At 45.8% G+C, this 18176-nt stretch overlaps 2 protein-coding genes across 2 annotated transcripts; both read right to left on the reverse strand.

Moving 5' to 3' along the window:
- Positions 1 to 3020: 3020 nt before the first annotated feature.
- On the reverse strand, positions 3021 to 7093 carry cbx2 (chromobox homolog 2 (Drosophila Pc class)). The gene is made up of 5 exons (XM_068579567.1): positions 6853 to 7093; positions 6611 to 6654; positions 5347 to 5412; positions 4967 to 5036; positions 3021 to 4883 (listed from the first exon to the last, which is right to left on the reverse strand). The coding sequence occupies exons 1-5, from the start codon at positions 6922 to 6924 to the stop codon at positions 3534 to 3536; spliced, it is 1602 nt and encodes a 533-aa protein (XP_068435668.1). The 5' UTR covers positions 6925 to 7093; the 3' UTR covers positions 3021 to 3533.
- A 452-nt stretch (positions 7094 to 7545) lies between these two features.
- On the reverse strand, positions 7546 to 13718 carry LOC137787237 (ectonucleotide pyrophosphatase/phosphodiesterase family member 7-like). Its single transcript, XM_068579568.1, has 5 exons — positions 13607 to 13718; positions 12039 to 12671; positions 9249 to 9483; positions 8367 to 8484; positions 7546 to 8182 (listed from the first exon to the last, which is right to left on the reverse strand). Exons 1-5 carry the CDS (start codon positions 13715 to 13717, stop codon positions 8125 to 8127), a joined length of 1155 nt encoding a protein of 384 aa, XP_068435669.1. The 5' UTR covers position 13718; the 3' UTR covers positions 7546 to 8124.
- Positions 13719 to 18176: the final 4458 nt, after the last annotated feature.

The raw sequence follows: 18176 nt of genomic DNA on the forward strand, positions 1-18176 counted from the left end.
AGGGTTGTTGGGATGGAGCCTCCACCCGTCTGCGTCTGACTGTGCTCTGCATCCTGTTTCATTGATTCACAGGTGAGGAGGTGGAGGGATGGAAAGGTGAAGCGGAGCGAGTTTTCCGTGGACGTGGAACGATGGAGAGAAACCAGCCGGTTGGTTCACGGCTCGTTGTGTTGCGACAACAATACGAAGGAACACAAAGACATGAAGATGAACTCGCTGAAGCTCCTCAGAGCGACGAGTTGGAGCCGCCACCGCGAGGAAGGACCGCAGCCTGCCACGAGGTGTGTGTGTGTGTGTCTGTCTGCGTTTGTGTGTCTGTGTGTGGGGGGGAGTTTCCAGCCTGAAGTCTGGGCTAGGATGTTGGGTCTGTGTATGTTCATGTGTGTGTGTATGTGTGAGTACATCTGTGCATATGTGTGTCTGTGTGTGTATGTGTGCGTGGATGAGTATGCATGTGAATGCGTTTGTGTGAATGTGTATCTGTGTGAATTTGTATGTGTGTGTGTGTGTGAGAACGTTTATGTGTGTGAGTGCATGTATGTGAGTGTGTGTGAATGTGTGTACGTGTGCAAGTATGCATGCGTGTGTATGTATGTGTATTTGTATACGTGTTTGTATATGTGTGTATATATATATGTATGTGTGCGAGTGTATATATGTAGGTGTGTGTCTATGTGTGAGTGTGTATGTGTGTGACTGTATACGTGTGTGTGTGAATGTGTCTTTGCATGTGTATATGTGTGAGTGTAGATGTGTGTGTGTCTGTGGGTCTTTGGGGTCACACATTCAGTGTGTCCTCAGTGTGTGTACATTCCACTGTGTGAGTCTCTTTGTCGTCTTTGTGTTTACTTGAATTTATTTCGGGAGGAATTCCTCGTCTCTCTATGAATTATGGAACGAGCCGTTTGTGACGTTATGAACGATAACAACGCGGCGCTCTCCTCCACTCGGCCCCTTCTGCGACGCCGAGGACCAGAATGCACTGCTTCCATGTCCTCAAGGACCGATGGTGACCTCATCAGACTCCTACAAATAAAATACAAAATGTACTTTTACTAATGAAGCTGTTGACTGCTGCTGGAGCTGGCCATATATATATATATATATATATATATATATATATATATATATATATATATATATATATATATATATGTGTGTGTGTGTGTGTGTTTAAAACGAGGCGAGCAGCAGTTCAATATCTCTGGTGTGTAAACTAACAGATTATATAATGATGTGTAATTATGGAGCTGAAGGTTCTCGGCCTTCAAGTGCAGCAGCGCCCTCTAGTGGCTGTTTGAAGAACGTCTAATAATACATAAGACATAATAGTACACGCACACTGATGCAGTATTTAACTGATACATGTAAATATATTCTATACATAATATTTATAATATATATTTATATCTAAATAACCGGTATTCAACCTTCATTGAAGGATATCTTCCTTTAATAAAAGGCAAAAGGTGACGGATATTAATAAAACTTACTAATAACTAATAAACACTTTTACAGGTTACATGAATCAGATGTTTTCAGAAACATGAATTACTCTTCAAAATATACAAATGCGTCTCATATTTGTGTGATTTTGACACAACTTTGACAGTTTGTGTGATCGTTTCCATAAGTTGCAATAAAAAGGTTCTTTTGTAGCAAACTGATAAAAACTGAGTTCTGTTGACCCGAACATGAATAATAATAATAATAATAATAATAATAATAATAATAATAATAATAAAGAGCTCAGCGCTGAAGGTCAAAGGAGCCGACACCCTGATGGAGACACACGGCGTCCCGTTTATTAGTGGAGCGGCACAACAACAGGTCGGAGCCCCGAGAGGCTTTGAAATAAATAAACGGTAAATAAAAACATTTCATGAGTCGACTAAAACAACATTTATGCCACGTTTGTTCTGTTCATTAATTCAGTAAAAACATACAATAACCAGCTGCTGGTGATGCGTTCACTGCCTCCGGGAACTTCAGAACTCTTTTTGTTTTCAGCCGCAGCCGAAAAGGGAAACGACCTCATCTTTAAGCCTTCGAACGGGCATCGAACACGCGGCTCACGCGATACAGAACCGCCTGAAACACGAGCCGAGTCTTTGGAGGAGAGAGAGAGCGAGAGAGAGAGAGAGAGAGAGAGAGAGAGAGAGAGAGAGAGAGAGAGAGAGTAAAGGCACAGTGAGATGAGTTCAGTGTTTTGTTGTTGTGGTTTCTTTTTACTTCCTCTTGCAAGGAGGCAAACAACAACAACAACAACAACATGTCTGGTGTTTCAGCAACAGACGCATTGACGTCAGCTCGGTTTTCCTCCGTCTCTCTGTCTCTCTTTTTAGTTTTTTCTGTGCATATTAATGACGAGCTTGAGCAGATGAAGGCCGAGCAGGAGCCTTCAGGCCGAGCGCTATCTGCTCCCAGCGGGGGAGGAGCAGAGATACGTAATCTGACTCCCTCGCCGTCTGGAGAAGAAGAAGAACTGCAGAACGATCAGCGGCTGCACCGCCGAGCAAACTTTTTGTTTTCGAGGGCGATAACGAAACTCAGAGGATCCTGATTGGAGGTTTTATTTTACCCCACGAGAAATGAAGCTGGACACATATCTTATTTAAATATCTTATATATATATATATTTATATATATATATATAAATAAAAAAAATGAAAAAAATCATACAAATATATATATATATATATGTGTAATATATATTAAACAAAAAAAAAATATATATATTTGTATATATTATTTTTTGTATAATATATATTACAATATATATATATATATGTTTGTAAAACATATTTTACAAAAAAATATATAAAATTGTTATATATATATATATATATATATATAAGAAATTAATACAATATATATATATTTTTTAATATAAAATATATAAATAAAAATATATATATAATATATATATATATAGATATAAAAAATAAATATATATATATATAAATATATATATATATATTTAAAAAAGATACATATATATAAAACAATAAAGACACAACGTGGCCTCCTGGAGGAGTTTTCATTTCCCACAGAATTTATGACACAAAATGCAGCAAACTTCAACAGAAAAGAGGTAGCTAACTTATGAAACGTTAAAAAGGTAAACATCGCTACAAACTAAGTATTAAAAACTGCTTTACATCATTAGCTAGCGACTGAAACGGAGTCACGCCGACGAGCAGAACGCTGCTGCCGAGAGAAGACACGCCCCCTCCAGTCATGAAGACACGCCCCCTCCAGCCATGAAGACACGCCCCCTCCGTTTTTCAGCTCTTCAGTTTCTTTTTTGAACAATTTGTAGCAAAATAAATTAAAACCATCAAACCCCGACGTCCCGTCCTTTCTTTCCTCTTTCAAACCTAAAAACTGGTCTTTTATTAAAAGAAAGATGGCGCGCAAAACGCTTTCCTTTTCCTCAGCAAGCTCTGGAGGCAAAGGGTTTTGGTCCCGCCCACCCGTGGGTTTTGGTCCCGCCCCTCCGTGTGATTGGTTCCCGCCCCCCTCGGGCTCCGTCAGTAGTTGCGCAGGTTGAAGAAGCCGACGCTGGTGGGCGACTCCTTCACCGTGACCGTGACCAGGTTGGCGGTGACGTCCGTCACGAACACGTGTTCGATCAGACTCCTCGTGGGCTTCCAGTCCTGGTTCTGGGCGCCGGCCGAGCGTTCCCGGTCCGGATCCCGGTCCTGGTCGGAGTCCGAGCAGCTCTCCTCCTCGCCCGTGCTCATGTCTTTCTTGCCGTCCTTGGCGCCGGCGTGCTGCTGGCCCTGCAGCTCCGCGGGCGGCTTCTGCGCGCCGGTCTTCTCCAGCCGGGTCTGGACCCTCGGCGTCTGGACCTCGGTGACGGCGTCCGGCGGGGCGAGCTGGCTCTTCCTGGTCTGAAGCCGCCCGGGCGTCGCCGGGCTCTTGGTGGGATTAAACTCCCGGTTCTGCGGGACGACGGCGGGTTTCCTCGCCGCCGGTGCCGTCACCGCCGCGCTCCTCGGGCCCGACGCCGGAGCGCCGCCGTCCTGAAGCCGCTTGTTCTGCAGGTTCAGCGGCAGGGGGGCGGGGCTTCGGGCCACGGGGGCGTGTCTAGCCGGTAAAGAAGCCGCTGCCGCCGCCTTGTGACCGGGTGTCCGCTGCGGCGTGGGCACGGAGGCCGGGGCCTTTCTGAGCCCGGCGGCGGCGGCGGCTCCGGCGGCGCTCAGTGCGTGCCGAGCGGCCGCCGCGGGATTCAGATTCAGATTCAGCGCCGCCACGCCCTTCGATTTACCCGCCGCCGCCGCTTTCAAATCCAGACTCGTCCCTCCGTGGACGGACAGCTTCCCCGCGACGCCGACGCTCCGGCTTTGCTGGCCGGCTCGGCTCAGGGAGAGGGTGGCGGGCCCCGCGGAGTTCCTGACGGCCCCGCCCGGCGCCACGGGGCCCCGGGTGGGGCCGGCGTCCCGCGGCGAGCCCCGGTGGAACCCCATGAAGGTGAAGCTGGCCGAGTGGACGGGCTTCTTGATCGCTCCGGGGACGTCGGCGCCGCCGGCGTCGGGCCCCCTGAGGAGCTTGCGTTGGGGGCCCCGGCTCTGCGGCTCCTTCGGGTCGGGCGGCGGGTCGGGTCTCCGGCTCCGCTTCTTCGCGTCCGGCTTCGCCACGACGATCTGCGCCTTCTTCTGCGGGACGGGGAGGAGGAGGTCCCGCGTCCGGACGCCCAGCGGCGGCGGCGGCAGCAGCGCTGGTTTGACGCGGCCGCCTCCCCCGCCGCCGCCGCCGCCGGCGTCTTCGTCCTCGTCATCCGAGGAGGACGAAGAGGAGGAGCACGAGGAAGAGGAATCGGAGGACGACGAGGAGCCGGACGAAGAGCTGCCCGACTTGGCGGCGTCGGGAACGTTCTCCTGAAATGAAAAAGAACAAATATTAAACGCTGCGAGCTGAATATTATTTAATAAACATTAATAACAATCTGAGTTTCACTCACCAGAACTTTCCTCGGTCGTCCTCTCGGCCGCTTCCCTTTCTTAAGAAGCAGAAGCTCCTTCTCTTGCTCTCTTCAAAACAAACAAACAAACAAACAAACAAACATTCATGAGAATTAAACCAGTTTTTCTTCCACAAAAATCGTCTCTTTTTTCCGGCGTTTGTGGGGAAATAAAGTTTTTTTATGCGCTCAGTGTGAGAAATGTAGAATATAAGAAATATAGAATATTTGTAATATTTCAAGGATCATCCAACGCGTAATGTTGACGTCTGCAAAATGTGTTCTATATATTTATATATCTAGACAAACTTTCTGACGACAAGCTAAACTCATGACACCCAAACATATTTATTAATAATGTTAATTATTAATATTCATACTTCCGGTTGAAGGCCGCCAGCAGGCGGGGGTCCAGGATGTTGTCTTGCGGCTCCCAGCTGTTGTGTCTGAGGGAAGAAAGACGTCAGCAGAGACGAAGGTCAGATGAATGACCTTCAGGTTGTTGGTTAAACGTCAGCGTGGCGTTCAGGAAGTAAAGCGCGAGCAGACCAGAGTTATGATTTGAGAGTTTATTTGTTCTGCGTTTGTTAAGATTTCTCTTTCTTCTTCTTCCAGGAATCAGAAAGTAAGACGTCGGCGGTTTTGTGGGTGAAGTTTCCCCGTAAACATCACAGAATAAAACATATTACGTGTTCACGGAGACAAGAGGTCGTTTTTTTCCGTTTTCTCTTTTCAAAATAAAAGTTTTTCGCCGCTAAAATAAGAACACGGAGAGTTGTAAATGTTCTGGAGACGATACAGGAAACTTTGAGACAAGAAGTTACTTTTTAAAACGTATTATGAAGTAAAAACACAGCAGGTTGAGCTCATAGACGTGTATGGGAAGACGTAGCTCCACGCTAGTTTCCACTTGAACTAAAATACTTTAAAGGTCTCTGCTCGCGCTCGCAAAGTCCTTTTTCCTCCTCACTTGTTGTTGAAAAGACCCATTCTGATCGGCAGTGAAATAATCAACCCCCACCCTGTGCACCCTCCCCACACACACACACACACACACACACACACACACACACACACACACACACACACACACACACACACAAAGGACTGTGGCTCCAACAGAAAGCCGTGGAGCTGGCAGGCAACAGTGTGCATTGATGGTGGATTACAGCAACAATGTGGAGCGGACAGAAAAAGGGCAAAGTGACAAGAAACGACGCCGAGTGCGCAGCTACACACTAACACACACACAAATACACACAACAAGTACATCACTGTGTCGCGCGAGCGGTCTCCTGCACCGCGAGGACGTCCGTTAAAAAGTCAAATAGTGCTCGTAAAGTGGGGACAGATGGTCGCGGGATACACTTCAGGTTAACGTGAGGCACGTGAAACAATAACAGAAACCGGATATGGGCTGAAACAATGCGCGTGCGGGAGCTGAACTTCTCTCCGCTGCGAACAAAAGGAAAAGAAGCAACAAAGTAGCGCAGAGAGACGCGACGCGGCGAGCTGCACGTCGCGCGCCGCGCGCCGCTGATTGGACCGAGACATAAATAAAAAGCATCGAAGGATAACGGCTCGAGCAGATTGTTTGTTTGTGGCGACGCGTTGTTGTTGTTGATGTTGTTGTTGTGTACTCACTTGGACGACCACCCCCTCCACTTCACCAGGAACTCCAACTTTCCCTGAAAGAGAAAAGAGAGAAAGAGAGAGAGAGAAAGAGAGAGAGAGAAGCCCCCTCCGCCCCCGAAAGAGCGGAAGAAACGTCCGTAAACAAGCAGTTAGAAAAAAAGGGAGAAGAACCAACAACCTTCACGCCGGGAAGAGAAAACAACAAAGAGGCCGCCGGCGGCCGCGCGGGCCGCGCGCGCCCGGCTCCTGACCTTCTTGTGCCGCTTGTTGAGGATGCATTCCGCGTCAAAGACCTGCTCCCCCACGGCGCTCAGCTCCTCCATGTCTGCTTTCTGCTCCTTTCTCCCGAGAGGCGAGAGGGGACGAGCGCGGCGGCGTCACGCGCGCGGGTGTAAGGGGGGGAGGCCGGAAGCTTGCAGGCTTTCGCCTTCAAAATAAAGGTTTTGAAAAATGTTTGGGAGAAACGTGTACTTTTTTTCTTTCTTTCTGTAAAATATTTTTGCTGAAGATATAAACAATTTTTTGGTTAAAAAAATAAAAAAACAAGAAAATATTTTTCATGGCATTTGTTGAGAATAAGAAAAATCACAACATATCTTTAAATATTATCTATCTAAATATTATCTATTTCTTTAAATATTTCCAAAGTTACATAAGTCGTAAGCATTTTTGATAAAAATAAATAAATAACATTTAAAAATATTGCTTTTTGTCTATTTATGGAATTTATTGATAAAAAAGAAAAATCAATATATTTTGTAATATATTTTTGTAGAATATTGTGTAACATTACTGTTGTTATTTTAACATGTTAAAATTATTAATTATTAATATTATTAAACATGCATGCAAAAACAAGTAAATACATATATGTATATATATTTTTAATTATTTTATTTTGAAAGTGGTAACCGGAAGTGTCGTTTTCCCGCCTATAACTTGACCACAGTGCGCGAAGAGAGGCGGGTAACTGGGAATGCGGTTACTTAAACGAGTCCCTCGGCAGCCACCGTCCTCTGATCCAAACGCTTTCTTCACACATTGTGAGTGAAAGTAGAGCCGCGGAGGTGATGGACAACACACAACTACACACAGACACCTTAACACACAGCTACTTTAACACACACAACTACTTTAACACACAACTACACACAGATACTTTAACACACAACTACTTTAACACACAACTACACACAGACACCTTAACACACAGCTACTTTAACACACACAACTACTTTAACACACAACTACACACAGATACTTTAACACACAACTACTTTAACACACAACTACACACAGACACCTTAACACACAGCTACTTTAACACACACACAACTACTTTAACACACAACTACACACAGATACTTTAACACACAACTACTTTAACACACAACTACACACAGACACCTTAACACACAGTTACTTTAAGATACAACTACTTTAACACAAAGCTACTTTAACACACACACACACACACACACACACACACACACACGGCAGCATTTTGTTCTCTTGATTTTCCTTCAGAAGGAAGTTTGTTCTGTCGTTTCTTTTCCTGGAAGACGTTCTGAACTTCCTGATCTGGAACAACAAAGACAACAAACAAACATTTCACAACATGACAACAGACAAAAGTCATGTTTTAGTTTTACACTCGTGAAGAGTTTAAATACATTAAAAACATGTCTGAATACAAATGCCATATTGTGACTTTACTACAAGTATTCTGGCCGTGTGAACACAACGCTCTTGACCCCGTGGTGACCTTTCTCTGCTGCGTCGCTTCTGCAGCGTTTTGAGCGTCGTCGCTAAAAACACTAGAAGAACTCCAGCTGCCGCGGCAACGCCAGAGAAGACGCTCTGCAGGGAACCCTCACCTCCACCTGGAAGACATTCACACAGTCACACAGTCACTCATTCATACATTCATACATTCACTTGTTCTCACCTCCACCTGGAAGACATTCACACAGTCACACAGTCACTCATTCACACATTCACTTGTTCTCACCTCCACCTGGAAGACATTCACACAGTCACACAGTCACTCATTCACTTGTTCTCACCTCCACCTGGAAGACATTCACACAGTCACACAGTCACTCATTCACACATTCACTTGTTCTCACCTCCACCTGGAAGACATTCACACAGTCACACAGTCACTCATTCATACATTCAGTGTTCTCACCTCCACCTGGAAGACATTCACACAGTCAGTCATTCATACATTCACTTGTTCTTACCTCCACCTGGAAGACATTCACACAGTCACTCATTCACTTGTTCACACATTCACTTCTTCACACATTCCCGTATTCACACATTCAGGTATTCACATATTTACACATTCACTTGTTCACATTTGTGTCTCTGAGGTCATTGTATGTCTCTTTGTGGTAGTTGTGTGTCTCTTTGTGGTCATTGTGTGTCTCTGAGGTCATTGTGTGTCTCTTTGTGGTAGTTGTGTGTCTATTTGAGATCATTATGTGTCTCTGAGGTCATTGTGTGTCTCTTTGAGGTCATAGTATGTCTCTTTGTGGTAATTGTGTGTCTCTCTGAGGTCATTGTGTGTCTCTTTGTGGTAGTTGTGTATCTCTTTGTGGTCGTTGTGCGTCTCTCTGAGGTTATTGAATTGAGCTCTCACCCTGGCTCGTGGCTCCGCCCACCAGCATGTGCCGCGTGGCGTTCAGGTGTCCGTCGTTGGGCTCCGGCTCGACGCCCAGCAGGTGGCACATGAGGGCGTAAATGTTCACCGTCTCAAACGGCGCCACCTGCAGGTTCCTGCGGAACGCCGGCCCCACGGCCCGGAAGAAGGGCTTCATGTCCATGTCCTGGTTGTCGAAGCCGTGCTCGCCCTTGTGGAACTGAACGGGGAAATACTGCGCAGAGGGGACGGGGAGACACAACACAACACAACACACACACAACACACACACACAACCCAGTGTGTTAGACTCAATGACCTCGTAAAGTTTACAAGGCATTGATTTAAGTAGCGGGCGTGCTAACACGCTGCAGTACCGCCTCCAGCCAGCAGAGGGAGCTGTTGTCAAAGAGAAGGAGTCCTCCACACACACGCTCTTTCTGTTACTTCCATCAACCAATGAGCAAGTCAGAATCTTTCAAAAATGAACTCAACACACACATGTCCTTTGATAATTTGGTAGTAAATATCCAGTTTATCTCCAGCTGGAAGCTTCAGGACGCAGGAGTGCGAGTTACGCAACAGCCCCGACACGCTGAAAGGACTTTCCACACTGAAAGGAGTTGAAGTGGAGCCATAAAATGGAAAGGACTAAAAAAAAAACCCCTATATACTCCAAGATAAGATGTTTTTATCTGTCTGATTAGTTTCCATCGTGTTCAGCATTCGCAGACAAGTTTATGATTTCAGTTATTTATCAGTTATTTAACAGTTATTTAACAGTTATTTAACAGTTGCCTGTAAGCAGCCTCATGTGTGAGTACTGCAGTACTGTGTTGTGTCTTCAGCTGGACAGGAACTGCTTCAGAGAGATGAACAAATCTCTAAAAGGCCTGAACATGGAATCATATCAAAGCTTAAACACGGACACTGAAAGCTTTATGCTAACAAAACTGTTTGAGAAGATGTAGAATAGTTTAAATTTAATGTTCATAATCTCAAAAGCTTTGCTCAGGTGATGATTCAAAGAGAAATATGATGAAAACTCAAATACGTTTGTTTACTTTTTTAGTTTTTACACACTGTTTTAAGTCTTTGAAAGTTACATTTCTCCTGAAAAAAGGGCAAAATAATTTTGCCAAAAGGACATTTGTTGACATATTTATTGATAAATAAGAGAAAAACTACCAGGGGCTGTCATCATTACAGAAGTAAAAGGGTTAACGCCGCCGTCGTCGTCGATGACTTGAGAGATATTAAACCGGCGTGCGTGCGAAGCTTGTTTATCTTGCGGCGTATCGGCGCATCATCTTTTGATTTCCTTATAATGAGGCAATAACTGGGTCGTAATCATCATCTCAGCAGGTAAAAGGTCGAGCGAGAGGTATCGGAGGCGTGGGGTCTCGCAACTAATTACTTCATCTGAAAACTCTGCGGGCGGCGTTTAGTTTTGTCCTCTCCGGGCTCCTGTAGTGATGCGGCGGCGGCGGCGGCGGCTCGATGAAGAGAACCCGGCTCAGCGTGCGAACATAAACGCCTCATTCTAGCTCATAAAAAGCACGACGGTTCTGATTATACGCTGAAGAAAACACACTAAATAGTAATGTAATTTTAAACGCGACACCCCGCAGCTTTTAAACGTCTCCACGTGGCGCCCCGAGGACGAAAAGCCCCAAATCGGTGATGTCATAGGAGGCTTTTTCACCGCCGCTGCCTCTCAGGCCGGAGTTACACCGACAAGGATTCACCTGAAAACTCTGCGGTTTAACTTTAAATCCTGTTTAACAGCAGCTTAAAACAAAGAAAGATCTATTTGTGTGTTTGTATTGAAGCAATAAGGAAGGAGAGGCAGTACTGTATCGTCGATAATGTACCCTTGAACAGTACGTTACTGGAGATACAGCACCGCCTCCAGCTCACTTCGTTACCCTTCACTAGTTTTTGTTTCTATTCAACTAAATAAGGACTTCTCTCCTGCGTGGATGTCGTGCTTTTTGATCTCAAACAACCGGCTCCCTGAACACACCGCTGCTGTTTGAACTACGACTAAATACATATTTCATCCTCAGTTAATTTGAAGCTTCTCTTTAAACATCAGTTCAGATTTGACTCTAAAATCCGCTTTTAATTGAATTCTGTTGCACAAACTCACATCTGAGGAGATTCACCGTTATTTATTTTTTGCTCTTTTTTTTTTGCAGATGGAAGAAAGTTAAATTATCAAGATCCAGGAGGAAAGTTGAGGCTTTACGCCGCTGAACGTCTCTCGAGATAAGCAAGAAAACTGATTGGACCGACGGACTGTGAGAAGCTTTCCAGTTTTTTTTTTTATCTTCTCATATTCGTCCATGTTGCTCCAATATTTCAGGCCAACAGGTTTTTCTCAAAAACGAGATATCAGAGTTTCTCTGCTGATCCATCAGGACCAACGAGCGCTAATCTATAGCCTTCTAGCTAGCAAACAATGTTTTATTAGCTCCCCGCTGCTGCTAGCTCCCCGCTAACTGCTGCTGCTACCGCCCGCGTCCCCGCTGCCCGCGTCGAGTCGAGCGGGGGTTGGTCCCCTACCTTCGGTGGTTTGTCGGGGAGCTAGCAGGGAGCTAGCGGAGAGCTAGCAGCAGCGCTAGCTGGCTACAGCGGGGGCACCTACCGAAGATAGTAGCGGCTTGTAACCCGACTTCTACGGTAGAACTAACGTACAATAAATGAATCCATATTATTATTATTTCTCTTCTATCTTTTTCCGGCAGCTAGCTTGGCGCTAAAAGACAAAACGCCGTGGAAACGCACCCCGTTGATGACGTATCCGGGGTCGGCCCACAGGACGATGGGCAGGATGCGGTCGTTGTCGGCGAAGTGGAGGCGCTCCGGCATCTCCTCCTTCTTGAACACGTGCAGGTGCGGGTGCGCCCCCTTCAGGGCGGCGTACACCTTGTCCAGCCGGCCCGGCTTGGGCAGCAGCATCCCGGAGGGGCCGAAGTCCACCAGGTGGAAGGACAGGTCCTTGAAGGAGAAGCCGGGGATCTTGGACAGCGTGATCTCCTCGGCCACCTGGCCGCCGCGGTACACCGCGCTCATGCCGTGGTCGGAGGTGACGATGAGGTTCAGGCGGTCCGTTAGCCCGCGGCGCTCCGCGGCGCGCCGGATGTAGCCCACCGTGCGGTCCACCTGCTCCACCATGCGGCGCAGCTGCGGGGAGTCCGGCCCGTACCGGTGGCCCGTGCCGTCCGGCTCGCCGAAGTACAGCGACACGAAGTCCAGCTCGCGCTCGGCGAACCAGCCCATCACGCGGTCGGCGTTCTCCCGCCACGCCGTCTCGTTCTTGTAGTTGTAGAGCGGCGGCTCCACTTCCCGCACCATGGCAACCTGTCCCTGGTAACTGGAAGCCGTGCCAGGGAAGTGAAGAGAGCCAGCTTTTAGGCCCTGGAGGAGGGAGGGAGGGACACACACACACACACACACACACACACACACACACATCAACCCCCCCACGCACGTATAAATATAAACGCATGTACTTCTTGGAACACGGTGCATTAACAAGCGTGCAAAAAGGGTCGATCGGATCAAACATGCAGGGAAACCAGATCAGCGGATGCTGAATCTCACAGCAGCTGTCATCTGCATGCAGTCGCAGCACTGCACACACACGCACACATTTATATGTATATATATATTTATATGTATTATATAAATATACATACACACGCTGGCAAACATTTGCATCACAACTACAGAGATCTTCATTCTTCAATGTGGTTTTGTGGAGAGAAATGTTTTTGGTGCCGTCACCTCAAAAGCATAAAGATGAAAAATGGCAGCACAAACACACAAACGCACACACACACACACATACACACACACAGGCAAAAAAAAATTGCATCACAACGAGGGATCTCGTGGAAAAAATGTATTTTCCTCAATGTAATTTTGTTAAAAGAAATAGTTTCTGGTGCCGTAAACTGCTAAACAGATGGAAAATGGCGACGCTCAGACACACACACACACACACACACATATATATATATATATATATATATATATATATATATATATACACACACACACACACACACTGGCGAAAAATTGCATCACAACTGCAGAGACCTCGCGGAAACAGCTAAACAGATGGAAAATGGCGGCGCTTACAAACACACACTCATATATATACACCTGCACACACACAGACACACACATATATACACACACACACACACATACACGCACAGGCAAAAAATGACATCACAACTACAGAGATCTAGCGAAAAACGTATTCTTCAATGAGTTACTTCAAAACAGATTCAAAATGGCGGCGCAGACACACACACACACACACACACAGACTCACACACACACACCTGGCTCTGCGCGGTGATCCAGATGGGCAGCGAGCCGTTGTCCCACCACTCGTTGACGAACTGCGTCTGGTAGTACGGCTTCTTCTCCGTGGTGCTGGTGTCGAACCACATGTTGTGGACGACCCCGTGGCGCTCCACGTAGCGGCCTGCGGGGTGTGTGTGTGTGTGTGTGTGTGTGTGTGTGTGTGTGTATGAGGAGGGGGGGGGGTCTCATTATTCACAGCGTGACACACTCGCATTAAAAATTCTATCAACTTTCCGGGGCTGAGTGGCGTGACGCTTTTTTTGGACAAGGTCTTATGACCAACTTCGGAGATTAGAGGAATTTAATTTCAAGGAAGTTAAATTTTCTTCTTTTTTTTTTCCCGCCGGCTCTGAAGATTTAAGAGTCAAAATAAGAAAAAAAGAAAAGAGAAGAGGAGCAGCGACTTCTTCCCCCAGCAATCCTCGCATAATTATCTTACTCAGCTATAAAAGCTGCTGGACCTTGGGACATTCAATTACAACTAATTCCTTTTTTCACCACGGCTTCTTTTTTTACTTCCTGCAATCTGAGCAAAGTCAACTCAGAGCTGTCTCTGCTGCGTCCGCCATGACATCACCTCCGGCCAATCAGGATGCAGCGTTTGTAGAACAATTAAAAAATATATATATCTTACTCAGGGTTTATACGCATTGTGACCAATGGATTTCCATAACTTTGAACCAAATTTTCATGACTTTAAACCAAATTTCTATGATTTTAAACGAAATTTTTATGACTTTTAACCCAATTTTCATGGTTTTTAACCAAATTTTCATGACTTTTAACTAAATATCAATGACTTTTAACCACATTTAATTGACTCTTAACCAAATCTTTATGACTTTAAACCAAACTTCCCTGACTTTCAACCCAATTTCCATGACTTTAAACCATATTTTCATGACTTAAAATTATATTTTCATGACTTTTAACCATATGTTCATGAGCAAACATTGTGTGAAATGTGTGTGTAAACCGTAAAAGTGATAAAATGTAGTATTTAAACTCATTTACACCACTTTTACACCACTTTTCCTTTACCCCCGTGAGAACCCCGGCGTACCTGTCAGGAGGGTGAAGTGGGCGGGGCTAGTGATGGTGAGGTACGGCGGCGTGACGTACGCGGCCTTCACCCCGTCCTCGGCCATGCGGTCCAGGTTCGGCGTGTCCACGCCGCGGTCGTAGTCCCACCGGAACCCGTCGAAGGACACCAGCAGCACCTTGGGCCTCCGCGGGCCCGCCGGGGCCCCGAGGACGCCCCAAAGGAGCGCGACCCAAAGGAACATGGCCGCCCGAGTCTTGACTGCCGCCATAACCCTCAAAGCAGACACACTCTCGCAGTTACAGGACGATCCACATCCAGCTTCTCGGCATCTGAGGATCCTGAAGGCAACAGCTTCCCAGCAGAGTGACCCCCCCCCCCAACACAGACGCATCTTATCTGCTAGATTAGACAGACTTTATCCCGGCGCTCGCTCCACGCGGGGCCCTGTTGGTGTTTATGAGCCAATTCTTTTACGACTGGGAGTTGTGTTCGTTTTGCTCTTGAGGACCGGCAGTAAAAAAAAGAAGCAGATTAATCTCTGCGGGCACATCGTGGGGGGGGAGGGGAGGGATGTTTGTTTCCCCTTCCCCTAACTCGCTTGTTGACGCTTGTCTCCTCCGCTGTTTGTCCGGCCCCAGCGCGCCGCCACAGCTTCCCGCGTGAATCACCCGGCGATGGCGGGAGCGACACTTTGATGGGTTTCACCTTGGAGTTGGGATGGCGCATGATTGATCTGACAGCGCTGAAAATGAAGAGGAAAATGAGAGTGTATATCTCTTCGTCAGCCGGCAGTGGTCTCTCGGGTGGAGGAACTCTAATGGACATATTCATTTTAATAACTCAAATGTGCGCATTAGACCCCTCGGGACATTGTGAGGAAGATCTTATAAAATCTACATTGATTTTTTTTTCCTCCTCCTCTTTTTTTTGGGGTTGGCGATTGCCGCGGACAAACTATCACGCGGGGCTCAGATCGTAGCCTCGTCCAGACGCCGCGTATCAGCGCCGTGATGTAACCTTATCAACGTCCATCAACTGCAGCTAACTCTTCAAATGTGTTCTTTATTGTGCGTGTCCTTGCCAGAGGTTCAAGGGAATCGTCCAATCTTTATGGAGATAAGGGATAACATTCATCAGCTTTTCATTTACCTCATTCATATTCATTAGCTTGCGCGCGTTAACTCTTCATCCGTCAGCGGGATCCGCAGGAGGAGGAGGAGGAGGAGTGTTTTTGAGACGGAGAGATGAGAACTTTATCAAACAGTCCGAAACTTTATCTGCTCCGATCGGTCCTGCAGACCTTCCACACAGGGACTCACACTTGAATTAAGCAAATTTCCATGACTTTTGACCCAATTTCCATGACTTTTAACCAAATTTCCAAGACTTTTGACTCAATTTCCATGACTTTTGACTCAATTTCCATGACTTTTGACCCGATTTCCATGACTTTTGACCCGATTTCCAAGACTTTTAACCAAATTTCCATGACTTTTGACCCAATTACCATGACTTTAGACCCAATTTCCATGACTTTAGACCCAATTACCATGACTTTTCACCAAATCCAGAGTAGCAGGAGTGTTTTTTTGGACTGTTTGGGGCCGGAGACATGAGAACTTTATCAGTCAACATTTGTATCTGGCCCTCTCGCTCCTGCAGACCTTCCACATTGACTCAAGCTTGTTCTTAAAGAAGCAAAGTGTTTTTCTTTTGGATTCGTTTCTTCGCCTCTAGCGCCCCCTGCTGCTCGTACGTAACCACTGCAGCGCTGCCCCCGCCCCTGACCTTCCCCCGGCTGAAGATGCAGACGAGAAGACTTCATCTAGAGATCTATTTTAGGTTTTTACATCCTTTGAGTGATGAGTTTGAGACATTGAAAAGATGTTCATGCTGCAAACTTTTGAATCTGTCACTACGACTAAACATTTGGAGTTTTAATAAATCGCCATATTTTCATTGCCCATTTTTTTTTGGACTTGATAGCCTAAAATATAAAATATAAAACATCAAACATTAAACACCGGCAGCCTCTCGACCCCCCCGCTGCGACTGGAAGTAGACCATCAAGTTCATGCCGGCGTGCCGAGATCGATGCGTTTTGAATTGTGAGCAAAAAAACAAACTTTTAATGCATGACTGGCTTATTATCAGGTCACATGCCAGTGAGTCAAAGCGTAAAAAAAACGTCAAACCCACAGGGGGCGCGCCGCTGGAGAACTTCAGAGGGTTTTGTTTTTTCTTTCTTTCAACATTTTAAAAGCGTCCGGCGTCGCTAATTGCCGTCACGCTTTGTCGCTTTTTATCTGATTTTGGTCGCGTGCGATGAAAGACAAGGCTGAATGTACAATATTGATTTTAACATTGATCCAACTATCTGTGTGAAACACACACACACACACACACACTTAAATTGTTTTCAATCTGTGCCAAAGCACTAACTTTTGCATTCAACTGTAAGAAGCTGAATTATTGTAATTAAGTCACCGTTTTCCCTGTTTAGAGGAAACATCATGTTTTTATTGCTCTGTTTAAAATATGCATCGAGATTTGTTTTTGCCATTTTTGTGTCTCCAATTTGTCAATTTTCATTCTTGTCCTTCATTAAAAAGAAGTTGTGCGATGCACATTCAAGGAAACAATAATTTAACACTGACTATTAGTACTTTTCTTTAATATTTTTCCAACTTGTGGAAAGGCAGGCCATGGGCAGCCTGACATTTGGGACCCGTGCAGGGGGGCGGGGCCTTTAAAAAGGGGCGGGAAGCTCACCTGAGCCTTTGATAGCCAGCACACCTGAGAGCAGCTGAGACCAGCCGTGTGGAGACTAATATGGTGAGCTCTCTTTCCTTTTGATGCAGGTTTTAAAAGCATGATTTTAGTGTGTTTAGTGTGTTGTTGCCTTTTATAATTTACATGTCGCTTTTTAAAGTATTCATTTAGCACGGGCCGTTTGTTTGATTTGAGCTTGTGGGTTTTTGTGTTGGGCTGAGTGACAGGGCGGCCATTTTACATCTGCATTTTGTTATTGTGTTACTTTGGTTGGTTTGCTGTGCCTGAGTATATTCTATTTTGTTTGTGTGATTTATTTACTGTTTTTATTTGCTGTAGCTCCGTCGCTCTTCTCTCTCCGACCGTGCAGTTTAAGTACCACAAGACTTACTTTTAGTTTGTGCATTTTTGATTTGAATAGTTTCACATTCTAATTAAATTAAACTATTTAAATATGAATTTGTGATAGTGATGGTTTTACACATAACGCTCTGTAAAGCCGAGGGGAGCTGCAGATTCATGAAGGGAACAAGGCTCATGCTGTTTTTCAAAGGTTTACTTAAAATTCAATAGATTTTTGAATGAAAATATAGATTATAGACGCGTTAAGTAAACGCAGCAATACTACTTCAGTGTTATTTTCAGCAGAAAAGCTGCCAAAAGACACGACTAGTGGGAAACTTAGCGGCTAACGTGGGGTTTAGGCAGCTAACGTGGGGTTTAGGCAG

Source organism: Clinocottus analis, unplaced genomic scaffold (assembly GCF_023055335.1).
Source record: "Clinocottus analis isolate CAN_PGR_092001 unplaced genomic scaffold, fCliAna1.0.p SCAF_16, whole genome shotgun sequence".
Classification (NCBI taxonomy): domain Eukaryota; kingdom Metazoa; phylum Chordata; class Actinopteri; order Perciformes; family Cottidae; genus Clinocottus; species Clinocottus analis.